We start from the raw sequence: 22,765 nt of genomic DNA, 5'->3' as shown, positions 1-22,765 counted from the left end.
AAATACCACCATTATCGTTAGCCCTGCCCATTCACCTTACAAGAAATGCATCTTGGAACAGCAGTTCTTCAGATCAGGGAAGGCTAGAAAATTGCTTGGGGTTACTCTGATCATCAGTGTTTTTATTTCTCAGGTCACAGGTGGCTCCTCAAGTGGCCACAAACAGTGTTGTGCAGTTGATAGAGCACAGGCCTGGGAGTCAGAGGGACCTGGGTTCCAGCCCCACTTTGCCAGCGGCTTGCTGTGTGATCTTGGACGGATCACTTAACTTCTCTGTGCCTCAGAGTCCTCAACTGTACAATGTGGATAGCTGTTCTCCCTCCTACTTAGAATGTAAGTCCCGTGTGGGACGGGGACTGTATATGACCAATTCACTTGTAATAATTAATAATTGTGGTATTTGTTAAGCACATACCATGAGCCAAACACTGTTCTAAGCGCTGGGGTAGATACAAAGTAGTCAGTACAGGCATAGTCCCTGTCCCACTTGGGGCTCACAGTCTTAATCCCCAGGGAACTGAGGCACAGTGAAGTTAAGTGACTTGCCCAAGGTCATATTGCAGACATGTGGCGGACCTGGGATTAGAACCCATGTCCTACTCCAGTGCTTAGAACAGTGTTTGACATATAGTAAGAATTAAACAAATATGATAAAATAAATATACATATATAATGCAATATTTCTATATTGCAATATATATATATTACAAGTGACCTGAGGAATCTGCATCCTGCAGAAGCTGGACTTCGACAGTCGTTTTCTGGGCTCTGAGTTGGACTGGAGTGGGCAGTGCTTCTTTAGCCAAAGGGAATTATAAAGCCCTAATCACGTTAGTTGGAGCCAGCTGGGTTCCTAGGGGCTGGTGCTTCCAACTGCAGCCTCCCATCCCATACTCCCAGCAGGATGCAAGGGGTAGCAGGGAGGGAGGCTGAGGATTGAGAAGGTGATGCTGGCCTGCGGAAAATGGAAACGGAACTGCTCTGTTCCGGAGTCCGGCCTGCCGTCCAGACGTGTCCCAGCGCCAAGGTGCTGGCTTCCTGCCACGACCGCAAACATCAGGAAGGCTGTGAGTAACCCCTGAATCCCTGAGCTCGGGACCCTGATTCGTCCTGGGGGAGGATGATGTGTTCGAAGCAGCATGGCCTATTGGATAGAGCCCAGGCCTGGGAGTCGGAAGGCCATGGGTTCTAATCTCAGTTCCATCACTTGTCAGCTACGTGATCTTGGGCAAGTCGTTTCACTGCTCTGGGCCTCAGTTACCTCATCTGTAAAATGGGGATGGAGACTGTGAGCCCCATGCGGGACAGGGACCGCGTCCAACTCGATTTACTTGTATCCACTCCAGTGCTTGTTACGGTGCCTGGCACATGGTAAACACTTAACAATTACCTCTATTATAATAATTACTATTATTTTGCAAAATGGAAACCTGGGTTTCCACTCAACTGAGAAAGCTCATCGGGTCCCGCCCCAGCTGCTTCTCCACAGACTGGGGCATCAGAGGACGGGGGAGACATTGCCGGCACACAGCCGAGGGCAAAGGCTAGACAGCGCCCATAACAGCTCTGGGTTTTAAGCGGGGGATTCAGAATTCCCTCGGTATTCTCAGAGATGCCAAGCTGAGGCTGAAAGAGGCGTGAACAGAAGAGAGGTAGAGAAGCAATGTGGTCTAGTGGTTAGACCATGGGCCTGGACTCAGAAGGACCTGGGTTCTAATCCTGGCTCTACCACTTGTCCGTTGTGAAAATGCAACTGAGTGAATGAGTGAGTTGGAGGTCTCTCCCCACCCAGTGTTCATCAGGTAAACTCATTATGGGCAGGGAAACTATCTGCTTATTCTCTTACATTGTAGGGTAGATATAAGGTAATCAGGTTAGACACGGTCCCTGTCCCACATGGGGCTCACGGTCTTATTCCCCATTTTTACAGATGAGATAATTGAGGCACAGAGAAGTTAAACAACTTGCCCAAGATCACACAGCAGGCAAGTAATAATAATGATGATGATAACTGTGGAATTTGTTAACTGCTTACTACGTGCCAAGCACTGTACTAAGCGCCGGTGAAGGTACAAGAAAATCAGGTTGGACATCATCCCTGTCCCACGTGAGACTCACAGTCTCAACCCCCATTTTACAGACGAGGGAACCGAGGCACAGAGAAGTGAAGTGACTTTCCCAAAGTCACACAGCAGACATATGGTGGAACTAGGATTAGAAACCATGACCTTCTGACTCCCAGGCCCGTGTTCTAGCATGGCTCAGGGGAAGGAGCCCGGGCGTGGGAGTCAGAGGTCATGGGTTTGAATCCCGGCTCTGCCACTTGGCAGCTGTGTGACTGTGGGCAAGTCACTGAACTTCTCTGTGTCTCAGTTCCCTCATCTGGAAAATGGGGATGAACTGTGAACCTCACGTGGAACAACCTGATTACCCTGTATCTACCCCAGTGCTTAGAACAGTGCTCTGCAAGTAGTAAGTACTTAAATACCAACATTATTACTATGATTATTATGCCTTACACCACTGACAAGTGGCCTAGCCAAGATTAGAACCCACATCCTCTGGCTTCCAAGCCTATGCTCTTGCCACTACACCGTGCTACTTCCTCATTATGATCTCCACGATCATCATCACCCATTAACATCGGTTCTACCTTGCAGGCAGCTGCCCAGCCTCACACCTGAGACCATTGAGAACTGCTAGCTGCGCAATAGAAAGGACTGACGATTCTTGTTTTTCTCTTTTCCCTAAATTTAGTCCGGAGTCACGTTATGTGAGAACAGGTATAAGCGGGCTCATTTGCTCCCCAGGAGGGTTTAGCTCCACCCCGAGGAGAGCTCAGTTCAGCCCTAGAAGAGTATTGGAAGTTTTCACCCTATTGGTTGAGAAGACAGTCAAGTTTGGAAGAGAGGGTGGATTCTGGGAACTCGGAACAAACTGGTTATCTTGTTCTCCAACATAGTCATATATATATAAAACACTCAGAAGACCTGGGTTTTCATTCTGGCTCCGCTACTGCCTGCGTGTAACTTCTCGGTGCCTCATTCTCCTCATCTGTAAAATGGGGATTCAGTCCTGTTCTCCCTCCTGTTTAGATTGTGATCCTCATGTTGGGCAAGAACTGTGTCCAAACTGATTCTTTTACCTTCCCCAGTGAATAGAACAGTGTTTGAAATGTAATAAGTGTTTAACAAATACTACAATTAGTATTATAATTGTTGTTGTTATTATCAGCTAACAACTACTTTCACTATCTTCAAAGCCCTTCTGAAGTCCCATCTTCTCCATGAGGCCTTCTTTGTCCAATCACTTATCTCCCCATCCCTACAACCCCTATATTCACAAGAGAAGCAGCGTGGCTCAGTGGAAAGAGCATGGGCTTTGGAGTCAGGGCTCATGAGTTCGAATCCCAGCTCTGCCACTTGTCGGCTGTGTGACTGTGGGCAAGTCACTTAACTTCTCTGTGCCTCAGATCCCTCATCTGTAAAATGGGGATTAAGACTGTGAGCCCCACATGGGACAACCTGATTCCCCTATGTCTACCCCAGCGCTTAGAACAGTGCTCGGCACATAGTAAGCGCTTAACAAATACCAACATTATTATTATTATTATTATATACCCCCATCATAATACTTATGTACATATCTTTAATGCATGTAGCTCTTATGAGGAGAAGCGTGGCTCAGTGGAAAGAGCACGGGCTTTGGAGTCAGAGGTCATGGGTTCAAGTCCCGGCTCGGCCACTTGTCAGCTGTGTGACTGTGGGCAAGTCACTTCACTTCTCGGTGCCTCAGTGACCTCATCTGTAAAATGGGGATTAAGACTGTGAGCCCCACGTGGGACAACCTGATTCCCCTCTGTCCACCCCAGCGCTTAGAACAGGGCTCGGCCCATAGTAAGCGCTTAACAAATACCAACATTATTATTATTATGTATCTATCTAGGCTGTAAGACCATTGCTACTTATATATATATGTACATATACATGTACATATATGATATACGTGTATTTATATATGTAAAATCAATCAGTGGTATTTACTGAGTGTCTACTGTGTGCAGAGCACTGTACTAAGTGCTTGGGAGACTACAACAGAGTTGGTCAACACATTCTCTGTCCATAAGGAGCTTATAGTCTAGAGGAGGAGACAGACACCAAAATCATATGTGTGTGTGTGTGTGTGTGAGTGTATATATATATGAGAAATACATATTGTTTTTCTTGTTAAGGGCTTACTATGTACCAAGCACTTTACTAAGCACTGGGTTAGATACAAGGTAATTAAGTTGACATATCCCCAATATCACATGAGGCTCACTGTCTAAGTAGGAGGAAATAGGATTTAATTGGAGGGAGAAGGATTTAATCCCTATTTTAAATATAAAGGAAACTGAGGCACAAGATAAATTAAGTGACTTGTCCAAAGATACACTGCAGACAAGAGAAAGTGCTGGGATTAAAATCCAGGTCCTCTGACTCCTGGGCCTGTGTTTTTTCCACTAGACTACCCTGCAAGTCTACTAACTCTATTGTACTCTCTCAAGTGCTTAGAACTTTATTCTGCACACAGTAAGTGCTCAATAAATATAATTGACTGAAAGATGATGTTACTGACAGATCTTATTTATGCATGCAAGCGTATTACCCCTGGAGATTTATTACTCAGCAGATAAAACAGGCCACCCCCAACTCTGCTTGTGTTCACACTGTACCCAAGATTGCTATAATTGCTTTTACTCTCTTCGGAAAAGAGTGGTTCTTTAACATGATTGAATTCAGATAGACATTTTCTCCAACTTGCCCAACTAGCGTGACCCAGATATAAATATCATGACAATACCACGTAAGGTTCCAGTGTCGTTTATTCTCTCTGAGAAGCAAGGAAGGAGAAACATCTGACAGAAGATTCCCTGACACTAGTGTGAGGTTGCCATGGCTACAGACTGAGTCATTTAAAAAAAAGTTGAACTATGACTAGACTGACATTCTGTGGCATTCTCTTGTTTTAGTTGAAACCCTAATGATATCTTCAGCTGGAAAGTCATAAAGAAAAGGCACTGACCTCTTCATTAAGCCCGAGGCTGATCTGACCTATTCAGTCCCTGGTTTAATGATTCTGAGTGTTCTGTGTGCAAATTCAGAGTCGGAGGATGAAGCTTGAAGAATCTATTTGTTTCCCAGTCAGACTCTCTGGCTCCATAGTCTTTTCAATAGTCTTCTTCCTTTCGGAAATTAAAAGAAAAATACATCAACCGGGCCCAGGAATCCCAGAGCAGAAGGTATGGAGTAGAGCGGAATAGAATTGCATGTTCTCTCTTGATGGGAGAAAAAGAATTGATGGTGCAAAGAACCAACTTTGAGCCCACTCCTATCTAATAATGATGATAATGATGGTATTTATTAAGCACTTACTGTGTGTCAAACACAGTCCCTGTTCCACTAGGGGCTCACACTTTCAATCCCCATTTTACAGATGAGGTAACGGAGGCTCAGAGAAGTTAAGTGACTTGCCCAAGGTCACACAGCAGATATGGGGTGGAGCCAGGATTAATAATAATAATGTTGGTATTTGTTAAGCGCTTACTATGTGCCGAGCACTGTTCTAAGCACTGGGGCAGACACGGGGGAATCAGGATGTCCCACGTGGGGCTCACAGTCTTAGAAGCCATAATCTTCTGACTCCCAGGCCTGTGTTCTATACACTACGCCATGCTGCTTGTCCTCACCCCCCTTTGCTGTTCACTGCCTATCTCCTGCTGTCCTCCCCTCCTCTTTCCCCTCTCCTTCTCCACTCTCTTTTACCCCCTTGCCCCCTCCTTTGAAGGCTCCTCCATCTCAGAGGTCAAATATGACATAACTTGGTATTACCGTTTCATGCAGATAGTCCCAAGTAGGATGAGATTCTCCAAAAACTCAAAAATTGTCCCGGGGATACACCCACCCCCCTTAGACTGAGAGACAAGCTTGTTGACTTCTGTCGCTGCCGTCCTTTGTCTTCTGAGATTGTTTCTGCCACAACCTCCAGCCGGTGGCTGTAAGCTCCCTTTAAAATCAATCATATTTACTGAGTGCTTTCTGTAGGCAAAACTCTGTATTAAGTGCTTGAGAGAGTACAATGTAACAATTAAAAAAACATTCCCTGCCCACAGCGAGGTACTGTCTAGAGGGGGGGCAGACATGAATATAGATGAGCAAATTATAGGTATGTACACAAGTGCTGTGGGACTTGGAGTGGGGAGTGAATAAAGGGAGCAAATCAGAGCAATGCAGAACAGAGTGGGAGAAAAGGAAATGAGGGCTTAGTCAGGGAAAGCCTCTTGGAGGAGATGCGCCTTCAATAAGGCTTTAAAGTGGGGAGAGCAATTGTCTGTCGAATATGAAGTGGGGGAGTTCCAGGCCAGGGGCAGGACTTGGGTGAGAGATGGGTGGCGAGAAAGTGAGAATGAGGTACAGTGAATAGGTTGGCATTAAAGGAGTGAGGTGTGTGGGCTGGGTTGTAGTAGGAGAGTAGTGAGGTGCGGTAGGAGGGGGCAAGATGATTGCTTTAAAGCCAATGGTAGAAGCTTCTGTTCGATGTGGAGGTGAATGGGCAACCATTCTTGAGGACTGGGGAAACATGGACTGAAAGTTTTTGTAGAAAAATAATCCTGGCAGCAGAATGAAGTATGGCCTGGAGTGGGGAGAGACAGGAGGCTGAGAGAACAGCAAGGAGGTTGATACAGTTATTAAGGCAAGATGGAATAAGTGTTTGGATTAACATGGTAGCGGTTTGGATGGAGTAGAAAGGGCAGATTTTAGCGATGTTGTGAGGTTGAACTGACATGATTTAGTGATAGATTGAATTATGTGGGTTGAATGAGAAAGAGGAGTCAGGGATTACCACAAGGTTACAGGTTTGTGAGACAGGAAGGATGATGGTGCTGTTTACAGTGATGGGAAAGTTAGGGAGAAGACAGGATTTGGGAGGGAAGATAAGGAGTGTTGTTTTGGACGTATTTAGTTTGAGGTGATGCAGGGAGAAACGCGAGACTGTGGATAGGGAGAGAAATCATGGCCGGAGATGCAGATTTGGGAATCATCTGCTTAGGGGTGATAGTTGAAGCCATGGGAGCGAGTTCTCCAAGAGAACAGAAGGGGACCTAGAACTGAACCTTGAGGGACACCCACAGTTAAGGGATGGGAGGCAGAGGAGGAGCCCGTGAAAGAGGCTGAAAATGAATAGACAGAACGATAAGAGGAGAACCCAGAAGAGGATACTTCCCCTTCCCTATTGCCCAAGTGGTGGAGCCAGGATTAGAACACAGGTCCTCTGACTCCCAAGCCTATGCTCTTTCCACTAGGCCATACTGATTCTCATGCCAAGGTAAAACCAATCTAAGTACATAGTTCATTCATTCAATTCATTCAATAGTATTTATTGAGTGCTTATTATGTGCAGAGCACTGTACTAAGTGCTTGGAATGTACAGTTCGGCAACAGATAGAGACAATCCCTGCCCAATGACGGGCTTACAGTCTAATCGGGGGAGACGGACAAAACCAAGACAACATAATCACGATAAATACAATCAAGACGATGTACACCTCATTAACAAAATAAATAGGGTAATAATATATACAAATGAGCACAGTGCTGAGGGGAGGGGAAGGGAGACTCATTTTGCAAATGAGGAAACTGAACCCTAGAGAAGTAAAGTGATTTGCGCAAGGGAACATCGTAGGTAAATGGTGGAGCTGGAATATCAGAACCCAAATCTCTTGATTCCCAGGCTTGTATCCTTTCCAATAGTCCATGCTGTCTCTCCTAGTAACGTATCTAATAAGGTGGGGGAGTTGCTCAATTCTGATATTCATTTGTGTGGGGGTCTCTCTGCTAAGAGGACTGGGTTGAAAGTGGGCTCAGTTTTGGAAGGGTGGCCTGGGGGTAGAGTCGCGGGGGGGCGGATGGATTTACTTGAAGAAGCACATGATAGCTCAATTTCAAACCAATAACAATTTTTCACACACTGCCCAGTCTCAGGCCTGTGGAATTTGCTGCCACCAAAGGTCACAGAAGCCAATGCTGTGGTTACGGCTGAGTAAATTTATGGTCAATAAACACCCTTGTAGTTAGTGCTTCATGCAGTTCTACATCGGCCAAAAAGGCCACTAAATTTCATGCTTCAGCGCGAAAGCAATCACCCTCAGGAGCCTAAAAGACAATTCAATATTCTTTTCCGAGCCCAGCCTGGCTCATCGAGCCGCTTCTTAGAACGGTGTCACATAGTGGATAGAGCACGGGCGTGGGAGTCAGAAGGTCATGGGTTCTAATCCCAGCTCCGCCAATTGTCTGCTGCGTGACCTCTGGCAAGTCACTTCACTTCTCTGTGCTTCGGTTACCTCATCTGTAAAATGAGGATTGAGACTGTGTCCCACGTGGGACAGGGAATTTGTCCAACTCCATTTGCTTGCATCCACCCCAGTGCTTAGCACAGAGCCTAGCATATAGTAAGCGCTTAACAAATACCATGATTATTAATTATTATTCTGTCACCCACAGGCAGGAAGGAAACAAGCATAGCTTCCATAGCTTTCCTGCTGTGTGATCTTGGGCAAGTCCCTTAAGTTCTGTTTCCTCCGAGAGGTCGGAGTCCTGCCTTACCCCTCTTCTCCCCCATCAGTGTGACCACACGTCGGGGGATTACAGGCTGCCAGCCCAGCTCAGGAACCACAGTAGCCAAGGTAGTGTCCCCCTCCCGGCCGCCCAATTCCAAATTTTGAAGGCCCCAAATGGGCAGGGGCAGCCAAGCGCACAGCTGGGTTCGGAAGCCACAACCAGCACAAATGCCACATGGAACTTGTTGACAATCGATATTGATGTTGGGCACCATCGAAGGGGGCCTCACATCCCTGCTGCCATTTCCCTGGGGTCCCTATTGTTTCTGGGCCTCGGGAGCATGAACGCAAACCCCTCACTCCTCCCCTTCCGAGACTGGCTCACACCGGCCCAGTGCCGGGAGACTATAAATATATTCATAAGGGCTTAGAATTGACTGACGGTATCATACAGCTCAGGGTTCTTGGAAATTAATCAGGGAAAGTTTGAAGGAGGAGATGGGATTTGAGGAGGAATTTTGAATAGTGGGTTTGGATAAGCAGACTGTAGCTAGTGAGTGCTGCCTCCATTCCCATAATAATAAAATTATGGTATTTGTTAAGCACTTACTATGTGTCACGCACTGTTCTAAGTGCTGGGGGAGATACAAGGTAATCAGGTTGGCCCACGTGGGGTTCACAGTCTATAAATGTGACTGTAGCTCTAACAGTCCATAACCACCTGCTCTCTGATTCAATCATGCCCTCCTCCTCCTCTGCCTCCTTCCCTCTCGCCATCCACGAGCTGGTCCCCATTTGTATATTCTAGATTCCCCACAAGCTCCAGGGCCGCGGGCAGCTCAGCAGCGTTTGCGTATGATCGGTTGCTGGTGGGGGGGGGACCGTCCCCTCCCCCACATGATTACCCATCGGCCAAGCGGGCGGGGAGAAGAGTCAGCCTCCATGTGGTCCGTCTCTAATGCACTTATGGAAAAGCAATCTCATAATGTGCTTCCACTTAACACAGCCCTAGTGCTCATTTAGAAACAAACAGCCAAAGACCCACGCAGAAATGCTCCCCGTCATAATGGCATTATAAAAATAAGTCCCCAGGAGCACGTTGGCTAAATAGGATTTCAGGATGTGAGTTGTTTTGCGGCAATCTTGCCCTTCCCCTCCGCTTCTGCTGGGCTCGACAGTGGCCGTCTCTACGTTCTGTTTTCCTCTTGGCTTTGCTCTCCCATAAGATCCCCTTCCTGAAGTCCTGGCTGATTCACCTCAGGCAAAAGCTATTTTGCCCATTTCAGTGTTGCAAGAATGTAGAATAGGCATGTCCAGCGTAGAAGAGGTTGCTGGTCAATCAGTCAATCCATCAGTGATATCTGTTGAGCGCTTACCAAGTGCTGAGCGTTGGACCAACTCATTTTGTTGTTTCCAGCCACACTGTCAGGCAGAGGCAGAGTCTGAAGTCGCAGCCCTTATTGAGGTGCAAGCTGGAATGAGGGGACATAAGGATGGGACTTTTGGGATCAGGGCCTGGTGAAATGAGCCTGAACCGGAAATCACAGGACCTAGGTTCTAATCTTAACTCTGTCACTTGCCTGCAGCGTGACCTTGGTTAAGTCACATAACTTCTCTGGGTCTTGGTTTCTTCATCTGAAAAATGGGAATCTAATAGCCGTTCTTTCTCCCGTGTCTTATTAATTCCAATTTGCCCTCATAGGCCACTAGCAGGAATCAGAATGATGCTCGACTCTGAACAATCAATCAATCGATGGTATTTACTGAGTGCTTACTTTGTGCAGAATACTGTACTAAGCACTTGGGAAAGTATGACACAACAGAGCTGTTAGATGTGATCCTTACCTGTACTACTCGAACTTAGAATGTTTCCAACTTGATTAACTTGTCTCTACCCCTGCACTTAGAACACTACTTGACACACAGTAAGCCCCTAACAATACCATAATTATAATTATTTAGAACAGTACTTGGCACATAGTAAGCCCTTACCTATTATTAAAAAAAAAATTAGGACCCTCCCCCCATACTTCCTTGTCCTCGATTTTCTTCTACCACTACCCAGCCCATACACTTCATTCTTCAAATGAATCAGAGGAGGTGGGTTCTAATCCCGGCTCTGCCACTTGTCTGCTGTGTGACCGTGACCTTGGGTAAGTCGCTTTACTTCTCTCTGCCTCAGTGACCTCATCTGTAAAATGGGGATTAAGACTATGAGCCTCATGAGGGACAACCTGATTACCTTGCATCTACCCCAGCACTTAGAACTGTGCGTAGCATAAAGCGCTTAATGAATGCCATAATAACAATCCTAATGATAAATTGTATCATTAAATTATATTAAATTATTATTATTATTAAATACCAACCTGTGCCTATGCCTTATTTTTTTTCTCTCTCATCTCCCCACTCCCTACTGCATCACCTATACATATAAACCTTCCTTCCCCTTCACTTCCCTTCCTCTCCCCACAGAATTTATCCATAATTTATTTGCATGCCTGTCTTCCCACCAGATTATAAACTCTTTGATGGCAGGGGTAGTGTCTATTAACTCTGTTGTACTCTCCCAAACACTTAGTACAGTGCTGTGCACACAGTAAGCACTCCGTGAATATTATTGCAAAATAATGTGACCTAGTAGAAAGAGCCCAGGCCTGGGGATGAGAAGACCTGTGTTCTAATCCCAACTCTGCCACTTGCCTTTTATGAGACCTTGGGCAAGTCGCTTAACTTCTCTGGGCCTCACTTACCTCGTCCGCAAAATGGGGATTCAATACCTGTTCTCCCTCCCACTTAGACTGTGAGCCCCATGTCAGGCCTGGTGATTTTGTATCTACCCCAGCTCTAAGTAAAGTGCTTGGCTCGTAGTAAGCTCTTAAACAAATACCACAATGACTAGTAGTAGTATTAGTATTGCTCGATTGGTTGAAATGATCTGGGGAGTCGCAGGTGGAAGGTACCGATTAGAGGGCTTGTTGTGGAGGGGGATGGTTGTCAGACCGGACCAGGCCCAGTTCATGAATGGAGGAGGGAAGACAGGAAGCAATCCAGAGACGAGGAGACCCGCTTTACCCGCTCCGTCTGCTCCCACTCCTACCCGTTTCCACTCCTCTCCCAGTCTCCTCTGGGCCAACTCTCTCCCGGAGCCCTGGCAGCATAGATGTGGATTGTTGAGAATTGACTAAAGCATATTATTTCCAGTAATGCGTCCTGAGGAAATCTAGAGGTCCCTGAGCTGCTTTGAATAATTCTGATCATTTCCTCGATCTGTTCAGCTACTTTTCAAGATGTTACTTTCTATCATTAATTCCAATTAGGCCTGAGTGGCTACTACCAGGAATCATACTGGTACTCAGCTCTGAAATGTCAATCAATCAGTGGTTTTATGATGACTATCATTATGAGCAGCGTGGCTCAGTGGAAAGAGCCCGGACTTGGGAGTCAGAGGTCATGGGTTCGAATCCAGGCTCTGCCCCTTGTCAGCTGTGTGACTGTGGGCAAGTCACTTCACTTCCCTGTGCCTCAGTTACCTCATCTGTAAAATAGGGATTAACTGTGAGGCTCATGTGGAACAACCCGATTACCCTGTATCTACCCCAGCGCTTAGAACAGTGCTCTGCACATTGTAAGCGCTTAACAAATGCCAACATTATTATTATTATTATTAATATTGTTAACAGTAATGATGATAATATTTAAAGTTCTTACTATGTGCCAGTACTGTACTAAGCACTGGGGCAGATACAAGGTAATCAAGTCCCACATGTGGCTCAAAGGCTAAGATAACAGATACTGAATCCCCATTTTTCAGACAAGAGAACTGAGGCTCAGAGAAGTTAACTCTTGCCCAAGTTTATCCTGTAAGCAAGTGGAGGAACTTGGATTAGAACCCAGGTCCTCTGACACCAGGGCCTGTGCTCTTTCCACTAGGCCACACTGCCCCTTGACTGGGTGCTTACTACAGGTAGAGCACTGTACTAAGCACTTGGGAAAGTATGATACAAAAGAGCTGGTAGACACAATCCTTGCCTTTACTCCTTCTCCTTAGATTCTGAGCCCTATGTGGGACAGTGTCTGTGTCTGACCTGATTATCTTCTACCTACTCTAGCACTCAGTACAGTGCTTGGCCCATAGTAAATGCTTAATAAATACCATAATTAAAGAATGTATTCTAGAAACAGGTCTACATGAGCAAATTATCCAGAAAGTTGAGGTCCCTCTTTTCTGGCTATTTCTGACGAGAAGGAGCTTGAAATATCCAGCTAATGAGCTGGTCTAGCCTTGTCTATATTGCATTCAAATCCTAGACATTCAACAGTTTTTCTTTTCAAAAACTTACCTTTTGAGGGTTCTCCTTGGAGAGCTATTTTAGTTGGAAAAAAAAATGTGCAGCAGTTGGCAAATCTTATAAAGTAAAATATCACCTACAGTGTCCAGGTGGGAGAGATTGCAACTCAAATTGTAATGCTGGTGGAATCCCCAGGGACTGGAGAGGAGGGATTAGGTGTTAAGACTACAGAATTTTACTTCAGAAAAGATGGTTTAAGATCTCACATAAAAGAACCTTCTTCCAAAATTCTCAGTACTTGAAACTTCGGGTCGAGCTTCAAAAAGTCCTCTGTGATTCTCAGAGCCCTTCAGTGCTTCTGCTTCTTCAGGAACTCCGGGGATGAGGGTGAAGAAGGATGAAAATCTTATTAAAAATCTCCCTGAACTGATGAAAAACTTATCAAAAATCCCTCTGAATCTCAGAGACCAATGATCAATCAATCATTGTTATTAAGCCCAAACTGGGTGTGAAGCACTGTACTAAGCACTTGGGAGAGTACAATAGAGTTCACAGACATGATCCCTATCCACAGGGAGTTTACAATCTAGTGGAGGGCTTACAATCTGCTTTACTCTCAGATAAAGTATTAAGGCCAAAAAGGTCCCCATTTTATCCAGACTTTCTCTTCATCCGTCTTCCTTTAAGAAATTGAGAAGCAGCATGGCCTAATGGATAGAGTATGGGTCTGGGAGTCAGAAGCTCCTGGGTTCTAATCCCAACCCTCCACTTGCCCGATGCATGACCCTGGGCAAGTCACTTCACTTCTCTGAGCTTCAGTTACCCCGTCTGAAAAGAGGGGATTAAAACTGTGAGCTCCAAGTAGGACCATGGACTGTCCCACTGGATTAGCCTGTATCTACTCCAGTGCTTAGTAATAATAATAACGTTGGTAATTGTTAGGCACTTACTATGTGCTGAGCACTGTTCTAAGCGCTGGGGTAGATACAGGGTAATCAAGTTGTCCCACGTGAGGCTCACAGTCTTAATCCCCATTTTATAGATGAGGTAACTGTAAATTAAGAAATTAGGTGACTCGCCCACGGTCACCCAGCTGACAGGTGGCGTAGCCGGGATTAGAACCCATGACCTCTGACTCCTAAACCCCTGCTTTCAGAACGTCGAAAGGTTGAAAACTTTGGTTTGAAGTCCAGGGTGTCACTGTAATAGCTTAATCAACCGAAGATATTCATTGAGTGCTTGCTGTGTGCAGCTCTGAAGGCAGTAAGTGCTCAATAAATCCGATTAAATGGATGAATGAATGAACACTGTACTTACTCTGCAGAGCTTGTAAACTCATCCTCTAGACTGTAAACTAGTTATGAGCCGGGAACGTGTCAGCCAATTCTGTTGTGTTGTACTCTCCCAAGCACTTAGTACAGCGTTCTGCACATAGTAAGTACGCTATAAACACGATCGATGATGAGAATAAAACATAATAGATTCGGTAGACACATTCCCCACACACAATGAGCTTACAAGAATACGTCCACCTCCCAAGTTAGCAGAATCTAGCTACCTATACCATAATTGCTCACTCCCTTCAAGGAGAGGCATCTTGACCTAGAAGTATCACAAAATAATCAGAATGGCACTGTAGCTCACAAGAGCTCTTTGATAATAGGGAAACTAAATTTAGTCCTCCTCTGCACTTTGGACAAGTGTTATTGGAAAGATGAAAAGGAGGCTGGAGTCATTTCAAAACAGGATCAGGAGCCCGGATAAGAGCCAAAATCCCAAGTTCTGGCACACTGGGTGGGAGATGTTTAGAGTCAGTGAGGCTTCTGCGGGCAAAGGATGTGCTAGGCTGGTGGGTTGGATGCCATTTCATACAACAAGATTCTAGCCAACCCCTTCTGAGCTTCTGGTAGTAACTACAAAGAATCCAGCAAAATAATCCAAAGTTGTTTTAGACCAGCTCATGCATATTTATCCCCCCTGATGAAGGTTTGATCCTATCGACTAATTAACATGTATAAGACTCTTTTGAAGTGCTGCCTTCTCTATATTATTGTGATTCTGGCAGTGACAACACTGGTCGGCGGGCAAGGCGGGAGGGAGGGCAATAGCTTTTGTATCAAAGATGTTCCAGGACAGATGGGCACATTTTGCACTACGAGAGATTAATCAACACATCAGTGGTATTTTATTGAGTGCTTATCATGTGCAGAGCACTGTACTAAAAGCTTGAGAGAGTATCCCGACTCTGCCCCTTGTCAGCTGTGCGACTGTGGGCAATTCACTTCACTTCTCTGTGCCTCAGTTCCCTCATCTGTAAAATGGGGATGAAGACTGTGAGCCTCATGTGGGACAACCTGGTGACCCTGTATCTACCCCAGCGCTTAGAACAGTGCTCTGCACGTAGTAAGCGCTTAACAAATACCAACATTATTATTATTACAGTACAACAAAGTTGGTTGACACGTTCCCCTCCTGCAAAATGAGTTTACAGTCTAGATTGATCAGATGAAATCCTTCAAGATGATCTGCTAAATGAGTAGTTTATATTGGCACCTGATCGAATGTCTTCTGAGTTTAAATTGCGAAGTCGCCCAATTTTCTGTCCAGAGAGGGGTGTTGGGGAAGAGGGAAGCGATTGAGCGGCCTCTCCAGGCAGTGAATTGAAGGTGGGTGAAGGAAGAGCAGGTGAGGAATAGAATCTGTCTTGTCTTATGCTGTTGAGTCGTCTCTGATCCATGGACACATGTCTCCCAGAAGGCCCCACCTTCATCTGCAATCGTTCTGGTAGCATATCCATAGAGTTTTCTTGGTAAAAATACACAAGTTGCTTGCTGTTGCCTCCTTCTTCACAGTAAACCTGAGTCAAGAGTGCTGTAGAAATGGGTGGAGGGAGCCAGGATGCTCTGTGTTGCTCTCTTGGTGTATGTCTTGCTTTCTATCTGTCAGGATCTTGGTTACAGGGTCGTTTCCTGTGGGTTTCTGTCTCCACTGTTTCTATGCAGGTGGCTCTCTGCCTCTATTCTTCTTGGCAGTACGGCTTAGTGGAAAGAGCATAGGTCTGGGAGTCAGGAGACCTGCTTTCCAATTCCATCTCTGCCATTTGACTGCTGGGTGACATGGGGCAAGGCACTTAACTTCTCTGGGCCTCAGTTTTCTCATCTGTAAAATGTCTCCATTTTTAAATACTCGTTCACCCTTCCATTAGACTGTGAGTCCCGGATGGAGCCAGGATTGTGTCTGATCTAATTTTATTGTATCTACCCCAGGACTTAGCACAAAGCAGGGCACAAAGTAAGTTCTTAAAAATATCAAGGAAGTAACAAAAATTATTTCCTGAGAGTGCATGCAGGACCAAGATAAAGGATAAAGAAGGAAGCAATACGAGACATCTGGATGAAACAGCTGAATGTAGGCCGGGAAGCCCACAGCACTTCCTCCTTCCTCTCCCCTTCCTGAGAGCGGAGCCTTACACTAAATTTGTCCTTCCGGATTAACTGGAATTAGGTGATAAGAGCAGGGGAGACAGGGAAGGAGCTAATAATAATAATGATAACTGTGGCATTCAAGTGCTTACTATGTACCAGGCACTGTACTAAGCTCTGGGATGGATACATGCAAATTGTGTTAGACAAAGTCCCTGTGCCACTTGGGGCTCACACTTTCAATCCCCGTTTTACAGATGAGGTAACTGAGGCCCAGTGAAGTGATTTGCCCGAGGTCACAGAGCAGACAAGTGGCAGAGACGGGATTAGAACCCAGTTCCTCCCGACCGCGGGCCGTGCCCTACCCACTTGGCCACAGTGCTTCTAAAGGACTTTGTCTCTCTAAGATGGACTTTTCCTCTCATTCTGTAGGAGGGTCCTCTCTCGCGGTCTTGACTCTGCGTAAACCAGGTAGAAGTGTCTGCAGAAGACCTCGTTCTTTGTTTCTTTGGGAAGCCAACAGTACTTGTTTGAGACCGGTGTTTACCCTCAGGCCAAGATGTGCATAGTAACCAGGTCTTGCCCTTCTTTTTTCCTGTCAGGTGAATTACTCGGATTAATTGCGCTGCATCCTGGGAATCATTGGGTCAAGAAATAAAGACAGCTAGCAGGTGGTGGAGGGTTGTTGGGGAAGCAGCGTGGCTCAGGGGAAAGAGCCTGGGCTTGGGAGTCAGAGGTCACGGGTTCGACTCCCGGCCCTGCCACTTGTCCGCCGTGGGACTGTGGGCAAGTCACTTCACTTCTCTGTGCCTCGGTTACCTCGTCTGGAAAATGGGGATTAACTGTGAGCCTCGCGTGGGACGACCTGATTACCCTGTATCTCCCCCAGCGCTTAGAACAGTGCTCTGCACACAGTAAGCGCTTAACAAATACCAACGTTGTCATTGTTGGGTGAAATAATATCATTTAGAGCTCAGCGTATTCCATCCTGAACATCCCGCGCCACCCAGCGGCCCAATCCCAAAACTGAGGGGAGTCATCAGTTGACTCCTTCACTCAGTCCTACTTATTGAGCGCTTACTGTGTGCAGAGCCCTGAACTAAGCACTTGGAAATCAGTCAGTCTACCAATCAGTGGCATTTATCGAGCGCTTCCTTTGGATAGCGTTCTATGCTAAGCGCTCGGGAGAGTACAATCCAGTCGGTAGATCTCTGCTCTCGAGGAGTTTACAGTCTAAAGGGGGAGACGGACATTAAGGTAAATTGCAAGGTCATATTTATTGATCATATATTGTGTGCATAGCACTGTACTAGGGGAAGCAGCCAGAGTGTAAGATGTACTTACAGGCCTAGAGGATGGGACAAAGTATGATGGAGGGGCTATAGGGAGGGAAAATTGGGTGGGGGGCAATGAGATCATAGTCTGGGAAGGCTTCCTGAAGGAGATGTGATTTCAGTAGGGCTTCACAGATGGGGAGATTGCTGGTCTATTGGATATTCATTTATTCATTCAATTGTAGGATATATAAGGGCTCTGCACATAATAAGCGCTCAATAAATACTATTGAATGAATAAGGAGTTGGGGGAGTTCCAGGTAGGAGGTGAGATATGAGCAAGGGATTGACAGCGGGTTGAGGGGCGGTGAGTAGGTTGGTGTTAGAGGAGAGAAGTGTTTGGGCTGAGTTGCCGATTTGTACATTTCAAGTGCTTAGTACAGTGCTCTGCACATAGTAAGCGCTCAATAAACACTATTGAATGAATGAGTTGTCGGGAGAGAGGAGCAGAGTGAAGTAATAATGATGATAATGTTGGTATTTGTTAAGCGCTTACTATGTGCAGAGCACTGTTCTCAGCACTGGGGTAGATACAGGGTAATCAGGTTGTCCCACATGAGGCTCACAGTCTTCATCCCCATTCTGCAGACGAGGCAACTGAGGCACAGAGAAGCTAAGTGACTTGCCCACAATCACACAGCTGGCAAGTGGCAGAGCGGGAATTCGAACCCATGACCTCTGGCTCCCGAGCCTGGGCCCTTTCCACTGAGCCACGCTCCTTCTCTAAAGGAAAGTAAGTAAGAGGGAGAGCTGACTGAGCACCTGGAATTCGATAGTGCGGAGCTTCTGCTTGATAAGCAGTGTGAAGCAACGGAAAGCTGTGATTCGCAGTGAGGAGTGGGAAGCAGTGGTTGGCAGAGGGAAGCAACAGGAAGCAGTAGGAAGCAGTGGCTAGCAGTGAGCAGGGGAAGCTGGAGCCAGGTTGTTGCTACAGGCATTTACCCACTCGGGCAGAACACACCGATGCACATATCTGTAATTTATTCATCTATATTAAGGTCTGTCTCCCCCTTGAGGTTGCAAGCTTTTTGTGGACAGGGGATGCGTCTACCAACTATGTTAATAATAATAATGTTGGTATTTGTTAAGCGCTTACTATGTGCCGAGCACTGTTCTAAGCGCTGGGGGAGATACAGGGTCATCAGGTTGTCCCACGTGAGGCTCACAGTCTTCATCCCCATTTTATCGATGAGGTAACTGAGGCACAGAGAAGCGAAGTGACTTGGCCACAGTCACACAGCTGACAAGTGGCAGAGTTGGGATCGTGTTCTCCCAAGTGCTTAGTACAGTTCTATGCACTTGATGTCACAGTCCCTATTCTGAGTTCCAACTAGAGTCACTTCTGAAGCGGGGAGGAGCAGGCAAAAGGTGTGTTCTAGCTGTAGAACTACTTGCTGGGCAGTAATAGCTGCAGCGGTATGAATTGAATCAGTTAGTCTGTAAATCATGTTTATGAACTCTTATTGTGTTCAGAACATTATACTAAGCGCTTGGGAGAGTATAAGATGTCAATTAGTAGACGCATTCCCTGCCCATGACTAGATTACTGACTAGAGGGGGAGGCAGAAATCAATATAAATAAAAATTGAGCACCTAATCATAATAATTATGGTATTTGGTAAGCACTCACTATGTGCCAAGCACTGGGGAGGATACAAGGAAATCGGGTTGGACACGGTCCACATTGGTCTCGCAGTCTCATCCCCAATTTACAGATGAGGGAACTGAAGCCCAAAGAAGTAAAGTGACTTGCCCAAGGTCACCCAGAAGACAAGTGCTGGAGTTGGAATTAGAACCCATGGCCTTCTGACTCCCAGACCCACACTCTAGCCACTATGCCATGCTGCTTCCGGGTGACCACTCAGTCAGTTTTATACAGGACAGCTGTGTTTACTGCTGGTCTGTTTTCCTGTCCATTAGGGGTTGGCCGGAGGATCCCTTAAAGGTTTTACTATATTTATCAACTCCAGGCCTCCCCTGCCTCCCTCCTCCTCAGCTCCTGATCCTCTTGACTGTAGGCTCCTGGTGGTAGGGAATGTGTCAACTCACTCTGTGATATTGCACTCTCCCAAGTGCTTAAAACGGTGCTCAGCACACAGTAAATGCTCAGTTGATACGATGGACTGAGATTTTTCAGCTCGGACACGGTGCCCATGTTCACATGGACGTGGGAAGGGAACCCAAAGCATCTACTTTATTGATAAAATCAAAGCCATCAGGTGTGAGCTCCCCCAAATCTCCCCCCTCCAGCCCCCACCACAAACCTCCCCAGTTCCTTCCCACCTCCACATCCACTCTCTCATCCTTCTCATCCGGTCTGCTCTCAAAACCTACCAATTTGCCTGCACCTCTTACCCCAACCCTTTCCACCTTTTTCTTTTTTTTAAATGGTACTTATTAAGTGCTTACCCTGTGCCAGGCCTTGTACTAAGTGCTGGGGTTGATACAAGCTAATCAGGTGAGACATAGTCCTTGTAATCCCCATTTTACAGATGAGTTAACTGAGGCACGAAGAAGTAAAGTGACTTCACAAACGGAAAGGTGGCGGAGCTGGAATTGGAATTTACGTCTGTGCTCTATCCACAAGGCCATGCTGTTTCTCCACCTTCGAAAACACTTGTGTACATGCGTCTTCCCTCTCTGACCATCACCTTCAACCCCTCAGTCTCTGATGGTCCCCTCCCCTCTGCCTTCAAGCACACCCACGTGTCCTCTATCCAAAAAACAATTCTCGACACTCCCCATCGCACCGGCGAGCTACTGCTTCATCTCCCTCTTCTCATTCCTGCCCAAACGTCCCAAACCAAGTCTGCAGATACCTACTACCTCCTCTTCCTCCCTCCACTCCCTCCTCAACTATCTACAATCCAGTTTCTGCCACCTTCACTCAACCAAGACCACTCTCCCTCCACGATCACCAGTGACCTTGCCAAATCTCACCAAATCCACAGGCTCTACTTTACTGCCTCTCTCCCTCTCTACGCTTGTATGAAATGGTGCTTGTAGGGTCCCTGATGACCTGGTCAACTACTTTATTGATAAAATCAAAGCCGTCAGGTGACAGCTCCCCCAAATGTCCCCCCTCCAGCCCCCATCACAAATCTCCACAGTTCCCTTCCACCTCCACGTCCACTCACTCATCTTCTTCATCCAGTCTGCTCTCAAAATCTACTGCTTTACCTGCACCTCTGACCCAAACCCTTCACACCATTTTTTAAATGATATTTATTAAGTGCATAGTCTACCCTAGGTAGACTCTGTGACTCTTCCCTCTATCTCTGTGCTGTTTCTATCAATTTTGCCTCTCTATCATTGGCATTTATTGAGAGCTTAGCACTGCTGTTTCTCTCAATTTTGCCTCTCTATCATTGGCATTTATTGAGAGCTTAGCACTGTACTGAGCTCTCTCCTCCTGCCTTCTCAGTTGCTCGTGCTCTGTGTCCTATCTCTGGTTCTGTGACTTTCTCTCTGACTCTCCTGCTGTCGCTGCCCATCTCAAGGGGTGACTCGATGGTTTTTCGGCTGTGGGTTAGGGCAGTGGATCCAAATGACCCACCATCCTTACTGTCCCCCAGTCCCCTGGAAGTGACATCTCTGGAACTCAGCTGGCTACTTGGAAGGTGGGATGGAGCTGGGGTGAACCAGCTCTCCTGGCTTGGGGAGGAAATGGGGGGGGTATTATTTCTCCAGATAGGTCAGTTACTCTCGATTTCCCCCGGGGAGAGCCTCAAAAAGCACCTTCATTTGCAGGGTATGGAATTTATGTCAGAGGTTCGGAAGAATTTTCTGCATGTGGGACTGGGAAGATGCTTTCTTTAGAGCTTTTAGTCCTATGGGGTACCCTTCGTCTGCAGTGGGGAGGGGATTAGACAGAGTTTAAGATCAATCGATCAGTCAGTCCTATTTATTGAGCACTTACTGTGTGAAAGGTACGGTACTAAGCTCTTGGAAGAGTACAACGTAACACTATAACAGACACATTCCCTGCCAACAAGGAGCTTACGGTCCAGAGGGGGAGACAGACATTAATAAAAGTAAATAAATAATGGATATGTGCATAAATGCTGTGGGGCTGGGCGATGTAAAGGGAGTGGGAGAAGAGGAAATGAGGGCTTACTCAGGGAAGGCCTCTTGGGGGAAATGTGTCTTCAAGAAGACAGAATGTGGGGAGAGAAGTTGTCTAAGTAGTTGTCTAAAATGACTGGAGATGATGACCTCAAACTGGAGGTGATCTCAAGTGATAAACAGTGTGGCCTAGTAGAAAGAACACAGAATTGAGAGTCAAAAAACCTGAGATCTAATCCCAGCTCTACCCCTTGCCCGTTGTGTGATCTTGGGCAAGTCATTCGATTTATCTACACCTCTGCGTCCTCTCCTGTGAAATGGAGATTAAATGCCCAGTCTCCCTTCGACTTAGATTGTGAGCCCCGTGTGGGCCAGGGACTGTGTCCGATCTGCATGTACTAAACCTACACCTCTAACCGGCACATAGTAAATGCTAAACAAATGCCACCATGATAAGTTCCCCTGCTAGCGGGACGCTGAGATCCTCATTGTTCTTCACCACCGAAAAGCAAATTATCCACCAGATGGCAACAAAGGCTGGATTTGCTTTGGCCGAGTTTTGCTCCATCTGGAAAACCTTTGGAGGATTTATTACGAGCAGATGCGGGATCCTGGGTTGGTTTGGAGGAAATCAAGTCAGATTTTCCGTCCTCCCCCAGCCCGTGCGCCGTCCCATCAGCTCTAGCGAAGTGGACTCGGTGGACCGAGGCTGTCTTCCCGTCAGGAATCTCAGGGGTTGGACAGTCACCCGTGCCCCCGTCCCCCCTCCCAGACGAGCTTCCAAGAGGCATGTGAGCAGGATGAAAACCTGAGACGCTGTGGTGGCTTTTGGCTTCTAGGGAATTCCGCTTAGGGGCCGTGCCAAGAGAGCCTCCCTTCGATAGAGGCTTTGGGCATGGGAGGAAATGAGTCAGAGGGCCAAGGGCAGGAGGAGAGGGCAGGCAATGAGCTGGCAACTGGATAAGGTAGGTGCCCAGGTGGACTGAGTCCAGCCCAGACCAAACCCAGAGCAACAATCCCCTGGACCAGACAGAGGCCGCCTCTTGTCTGCCGCTT

The 22,765-nt window shown here is 46.6% G+C and overlaps 1 protein-coding gene across 6 annotated transcripts in view; it reads left to right on the top strand.

The window, feature by feature from the left end:
• The first annotated feature begins 932 nt into the window (after nucleotides 1-932).
• CAST (calpastatin) overlaps nucleotides 933-22,765 on the top strand; it is a 162,848-nt gene continuing 141,015 nt past the window's right edge. For all 6 annotated transcript variants that reach the window (XM_029073088.1, XM_029073068.1, XM_029073080.1 and 3 more), the window contains exon 1: nucleotides 933-1,067. In XM_029073088.1, coding sequence (XP_028928921.1) covers nucleotides 948-1,067 — 120 coding nt within the window. In that variant the 5' untranslated portion in view covers nucleotides 933-947. The remainder of the gene's footprint in view (nucleotides 1,068-22,765) is intronic.

The sequence above is a fragment of the Ornithorhynchus anatinus genome, chromosome 1 (assembly GCF_004115215.2).
Source record: "Ornithorhynchus anatinus isolate Pmale09 chromosome 1, mOrnAna1.pri.v4, whole genome shotgun sequence".
NCBI lineage: Eukaryota > Metazoa > Chordata > Mammalia > Monotremata > Ornithorhynchidae > Ornithorhynchus > Ornithorhynchus anatinus.
Note: the sequence above shows the minus strand (reverse complement) of the source record. Positions and strands in the feature narration are given on the sequence as shown.